General features: G+C 37.6%; 2 protein-coding genes across 2 annotated transcripts in view; both read left to right on the top strand.

Annotated features, from left to right (window-relative positions):
* The window catches only part of LOC107686503 (spindle and kinetochore-associated protein 1-like), a 5,171-nt gene extending 3,209 nt beyond the window's left edge, over positions 1 to 1,962 (top strand). Inside the window, exons 6-7 of the mRNA XM_016483542.1 lie at positions 1,140 to 1,309; positions 1,578 to 1,962. Coding sequence (XP_016339028.1) covers positions 1,140 to 1,309; positions 1,578 to 1,726 — 319 coding nt within the window. The 3' untranslated portion in view covers positions 1,727 to 1,962. The remainder of the gene's footprint in view (positions 1 to 1,139; positions 1,310 to 1,577) is intronic.
* A 574-nt stretch (positions 1,963 to 2,536) lies between these two features.
* The window catches only part of LOC107686496 (solute carrier family 2, facilitated glucose transporter member 11-like), an 8,009-nt gene continuing 4,551 nt past the window's right edge, over positions 2,537 to 5,994 (top strand). Inside the window, exons 1-6 of the mRNA XM_016483531.1 lie at positions 2,537 to 2,560; positions 2,631 to 2,729; positions 2,985 to 3,145; positions 4,404 to 4,528; positions 4,613 to 4,742; positions 5,481 to 5,629. Coding sequence (XP_016339017.1) covers positions 2,537 to 2,560; positions 2,631 to 2,729; positions 2,985 to 3,145; positions 4,404 to 4,528; positions 4,613 to 4,742; positions 5,481 to 5,629 — 688 coding nt within the window. The remainder of the gene's footprint in view (positions 2,561 to 2,630; positions 2,730 to 2,984; positions 3,146 to 4,403; positions 4,529 to 4,612; positions 4,743 to 5,480; positions 5,630 to 5,994) is intronic.

Here is a 5,994-nt window from a genome sequence, read left to right as displayed (position 1 = left end):
TACTTTCCGTGCCCACTGTATATATATATATATATATATATATATATATACACACAAATATTTAAGTATTTGAATAGAATAGAATAAATAAAAGAACAGAATAGAATAAAAATAATAATAAATAATCACCTAGGTATTTTATCTTTAAAGCAATGTTGATAGGGAAAGTGACACTAAAAATAGAGAGCAGATAGATTTGCAAGTGTCAACATTGTCGCTAACTTTAACAAGTACTTAAGAGAGAAAAAAAAAAATCATAGAAAGATTCAAATAATCAAATTTGGTATTTAAGAAAAAAAACACACACCCACACATGGGCGTAACATTAACTTTGACGCAGAAATTAAACAAAATTACAATTACAAAATTTTCAAGTGGTGTCATGGTTATTGGACATTTTTAACAGGTGATTGAAGAGAGGCCTCCAAGAAGCTTCAAATAGATCTATGTTTCCAGACGTGATGGCTAAAATTTTAACAAAATAACTAAAGATTATTGTAAAATAACACAATTATATGCCATCGATTAACAACCTCAGAGCTCATAGGAGGTCTGTCTATAACAAGTTATTGTTAAAAATATATTTCCCTATGTAAAAGATAAAAATAAAAAAATACTTCTGGAACTCAAATTTCGGAACTCTATTCTCTGATTGGTGGACATTTCTTTGCAGAATTGTGGGTAATGTAGTTTTCACTGTTTAATGTGATTTTAAAAAATATGTTGAAATAATGTGAGCTGATGTCTTCAACAAAAGCATAAACCATTGATTAATAACCTTGTTATTCCCCTATGAAGAAATTTGAATTTTTACTCCCAGAATTCTACAGTTGCGCTCTATTGAAATCAATGGTGGGTCAGGTACAGAGTGCTTTTGTGTTGCTACAGTGCATTAGTAGAATGTCTCAAATTGGTTACTTATGATGCTCCATTTTGGTTAGAAAAGTATTGAAAAGTAGTTACTAATGTAGACAGCAGAAAGGAAGAGAGCTCACTCGGTTTTGGAACAGGAATTCCATGATTAACCAATCAGAATCAAGTATTCCAGAGAACAGTTGTAATGCAGTTCTATTATCTTTCAAATTGTTACTGCAATTCACATGAAGTCCATTTCTTGATCTTCACTTGTGCTGTCACAGGTATATGAAAGGACGCGTGACGTATGACCAGCTGAACGCAGCGGTGCAAAGCATCAACACAGCTGTGACGTCAAAATATAAGATCCTCCATCAGCCAGTCAAAACCCTGAACAATGTGTCCCGCACGCTCCACCAGCGCTTTAAAGACCAAGAAACAAAGGACACCAAGGGTATCACCATTTTATCTGTCTGTCTCTTCCAGAGCTGCTGGTCAAAGGCTTATTTGACCACGTTTAGCACTGCAGTCCATCATGTATTAACAGTCTTGTCATATGGAGAATTGAGAGTTTACTGTTTGCTCCAGAAAACTATTAATGCCACCGGCGCATGAACTGGTATAAGTGCTCCGATAACTAGGGTCATTTATCCTGGTCTGGTATTTAATAAGTTCTTATGGGCTGAAAGAGGTCATCCATCAACTCCTTCTGTGTCCTGCAGGTCAGTTTTTCATCGTGGAGCAAGACATCAGAGAGTTCACCCAGCTGAAGGTGGACAAACGGTTTGTGGGCATGTTGAACATGCTACGCCACTGCCAGCGTCTGAGGGAAGTCCGAGGCGGTGGTCTCACACGCTTCATCCTGCTCTAAGACTCAGAGACGCCCACATCTCCATCACATCGCTTTGAATGGAGTCACATTTGCCGTAGAATTTATTAAAAATAGAATTATGTCAAATCATCCTGATTTGCATCTACTCAGTTTGAGGCCTAAAACCTGGCAGAGAACTGGATTTATGGGTAAACATAAATGAAACAGTCAAACATCAAATGTTGAAACCTTTGTGTGCTTGAAAAGTGTTGCTAATAAATTGGTTTTAGAACTGACATTAGAGGTTTCAGAACTTTGTGTAATTTATGTTGGAGAACAAAAACTCATTATTTTGCTGAACAAATGTCTCTTCAATTGATGTCAACAACAGGCTTAATTTACTTATAAATCCAAAAGTGTTGTTCTAAAAACCCATTAGAAATTCCCACAGGTGCCCCATGGTGAATTAGCATTCCGGGTCGGCCTACAAATTGACGTCGTGAATTAACAGTTGGGTCACTTTATCTGTGATGATGAAATTATAAATCGATTGCTATATTATTTATATTGGTGGAAAGTGGAGAAATATTGAAGCACTTTTTGTAACCTCATCTCAGATGTCAGTGTCATTTCAAAAGTTGGCGAGATTGCTGTATTGACGTTTTAGTTTAATTAATTTTTGAGACAAAAGAAACCACTACCCGAGAGGCGTGTGAAGATGAATCCGACTTTACCCTGCTTTTGTCACCCAAATCTCAACCGAGCATGAAAAGTTACACATCTACAGTAAGTTAGACATTTCTGTTATTGCTTTGTCATCTTCACTTGTTATAAAGACTCCATGTAGAGGACGCTGCATTTGCACATACAATGACGGGGGCTTTAAGAGAACTGGTAGGCCAGCTCTTACATCACATCGTAGTTTGATTGTTCAGTTTTCACAAAAAATGTTCCTTTTTTGCAGGCGAGAAGCCCTGTGCTTGTTGCAGCCATTTTCATAGCAGGAATAGGAGGAACCTTTCAATACGGCTTCCATATCTCTGTCCTTAACTCGCCATCACTTGTAAGTAATCACACGTTCAGTTACATAGTGTCTGGGCTGATTTACTGTCTCTTTTGAGCTGCAAATAGGGGGGTTGGAGGTCATCAGTATTAATCAAATGCATTTCTGCCTCTGTCTTAAGATTTGGCATCCCCAAAGGATCAAAGAATCAATACATATCAGAGCTTATGAGTTGGTGCTAACCTGTGAAACGCTGTGGTTCAATAAAATGAAATGAATGACATAATCAACTGAGACTTGTGCTTACATTGCAAGTTTATTAAAGAGCTGGTGAACAGCACCTGCCAGCAGCGTTATGGCCGCTCTCTTGAGCCCTGGGAGCTGTCCCTCATCTGGTCCTTCATTGTGTCCATGTACTGCATGGGAGGGCTGGCTGGAACCCTGTATGCTGGACATCTGGCAGGAGCGTATGGAAGGTACTGGAAGTGCATCCATATAGCAGACATCCTAGTCAGGTCATAGGCTGATGCTGAAGAATGTTACAGGGATAGTTCACCCAGAAATGAAAGATAATCTGTTTTTTGTTGTTGTTGTTTTTTTATTATCCACGCTGTTTTGAATTCCATTGACTTGAGGTGATATGGTTAAAAACAAATGAAATATAGAAGAAAGAGAGTCATACATGTTTGAAATTACATGAGGATGAGTAAATGATGAGAGAATTCATTTTTGGGTGAACTGTTCCTTTAATGCCAATGAATATACAGTACCATTCAAAGTTTTGGGGTCAGTAAAAAAATTTTTAAATACCTTTCAGAGAAGTCACTTAATCTCACCAAGGCTGCATATATTTTATACAGTAAAAACAATATTCTGAAATATTATTACAATTGATTTCTATTTGAATATAGTATTAATATATCTGTGATGCAAAGCAGTCTTCAGTGTCGCATGAACCTTCAGAAATGAGTAATATGCTGATTACTGCTCAAGAAACATTTCTTATAATTAGTGTTGAAAACATTTGTTATTTCTGAAAAATGTTAATTATTATTTGAAATACATTTTTGTAACATTATAATTGTCTTTACTGTTATGTTTCATCAATTTAATGCATTCTTATAAAGTATTAATTTCTTAATAACAACAAAAAAACCTTATTGACCCCAAACTTTTGAATGGTAGTGTAACTAGGTTGATTTTCAGGTGCTAACATGGATCTTTCCATGTTTCTGCGTTTTCAGAAGCATCTGTGGTATTGAGCATTCTTAGAGTGTGAATCAATAATAAGCAACATGGGATTTTAATTCCAGAATTGACCTGAAGTGATGCTAAGGGCAACAACCAGCTGCTGATATTTCTTCTAACCAGTCTAACCTACATTAATTCTCTCCAGGTTATGTTCTGTTCTGTTCCTGTAACTGGCACAGGAAAAAATGAAAAATGTAAAAGTTCTGGCTGAGTGCAAAAAAAAGGGATTCTTAAAGGGTAGTTCACCCAAAAATGAAAACTGCCCCATGAATTACTCACCCTTAATCCATTCTAGGTGTATATGACTTTCTTCTTTCAGATGAATACAATCAGAGTTATATTTAAAAATGTCCTAGTTCTTCCCAGCTTTATAATGGCAGTGAATGGCTGCTGAGATTTTGAAGCCCAAAAAATGTGTGGTATTCAAGGAGCAGCATTGAAGTGCAGTGTGTTTGTACAGTATGTGTTTTTAACTCTCGATAGGAAGACAACTCTGCTTTTGAACAATGTGGTGGCAATCTGTGGAGCTGTCCTGATGTTGTTTAGTAAAACCGCCCTCTCGTTTGAGATGATCATGGTGGCACGTGTGCTATACGGCATCAACGCTGGTGTGTTGGTAAATCTGTAAATGCATGGTCTTTTTTTTTCTGTGCTATTTTTCTATGTTAACTGCTTGAGTGCTGTCTGTGCAGGTGTGAGTTTGACTGTCCACACCATGTATATATTGGAGTGCGCCCACAAGAGGCTGCGTGGGATGGTTGGTGTGTCGGTGGCCTCTTTTGTCTCAATGGGGAAGTTTTTTGGCCAGCTGCTCGGGATCAGGTGCGTCATTAACAGCAGGTTTATCTTCCTGTAACATTCATGTGTTAACCGAAAGATTTCAACTTTAAAGCTTGGGTTTTGAGAGTGTGTGTGTGTGTGTGTGTGTGTCAGTGAGGTGTTAGGCACTGAGGAGCACTGGGTCTGGCTGCTGGCCTTCAGCGGGGCGGTATATATATATATATATATATATATATATATATATAATTTTTTTTAAAGAATTTAATGTTTATTGTTCAAAAGTGACAGTAAAGTAAAAAAATGCTGTTATTAAATAAGTGCTGTTCTTTTGAACTTTCTATTCATCAAAGAATTATGACATGAAATGAAATGTATCACGGTTTCCACAAAAATATGAAGCAACGCGTCTGTTTTCAACATCATGGTGGCACGTGTGCTATACGGCATCAACGCTGGTGTGTTGGTAAATCTGTAAATGCATGGTCTTTTTTTTTCTGTGCTATTTTTCTATGTTAACTGCTTGAGTGCTGTCTGTGCAGGTGTGAGTTTGACTGTCCACACCATGTATATATTGGAGTGCGCCCACAAGAGGCTGCGTGGGATGGTTGGTGTGTCGGTGGCCTCTTTTGTCTCAATGGGGAAGTTTTTTGGCCAGCTGCTCGGGATCAGGTGCGTCATTAACAGCAGGTTTATCTTCCTGTAACATTCATGTGTTAACCGAAAGATTTCAACTTTAAAGCTTGGGTTTTGAGAGTGTGTGTGTGTGTGTGTGTGTGTCAGTGAGGTGTTAGGCACTGAGGAGCACTGGGTCTGGCTGCTGGCCTTCAGCGGGGCGGCTGGTCTCCTGCAGCTAGTAACTCTGCCCTTTCTCCCTGAGTCCCCGCGGTACCTCCTGCTGGAGAAGGCAGACAAACACGGCTGTGAGATGGGTCAGAACCACAGACAACTCCTTTGACATTTACACATACATTGATATTTCTTGCAAAATTCATCTGAAATCATTTGTTCAAAATGTGGGGCCACATCATGGGAAAACAGGGTTTTCAGTGCTCTTTTGAAATATAATACTGAAACATTTTTTGTAAGTACATTATTGTTAAAGATAAAAAAAAATTGAAAATTGTGTGAAATTGCATTGTTTTTATACGTTTTAACTTGTTGTGTGTTTACTTATATATATAGATATAAAAAAATACAGTACACTCATAAACAAACTTTTATTTTGCTTATGATAAACCATGATTAATCGATTTGACAGCCATATATATATATATATATGTGTGTGTGTGTGTGT

Source organism: Sinocyclocheilus anshuiensis, unplaced genomic scaffold (assembly GCF_001515605.1).
Source record: "Sinocyclocheilus anshuiensis isolate Anshui unplaced genomic scaffold, SAMN03320099.WGS_v1.1 scaffold838, whole genome shotgun sequence".
NCBI classification, from domain to species: Eukaryota; Metazoa; Chordata; class Actinopteri; order Cypriniformes; family Cyprinidae; genus Sinocyclocheilus; species Sinocyclocheilus anshuiensis.
Note: the sequence above shows the minus strand (reverse complement) of the source record. Positions and strands in the feature narration are given on the sequence as shown.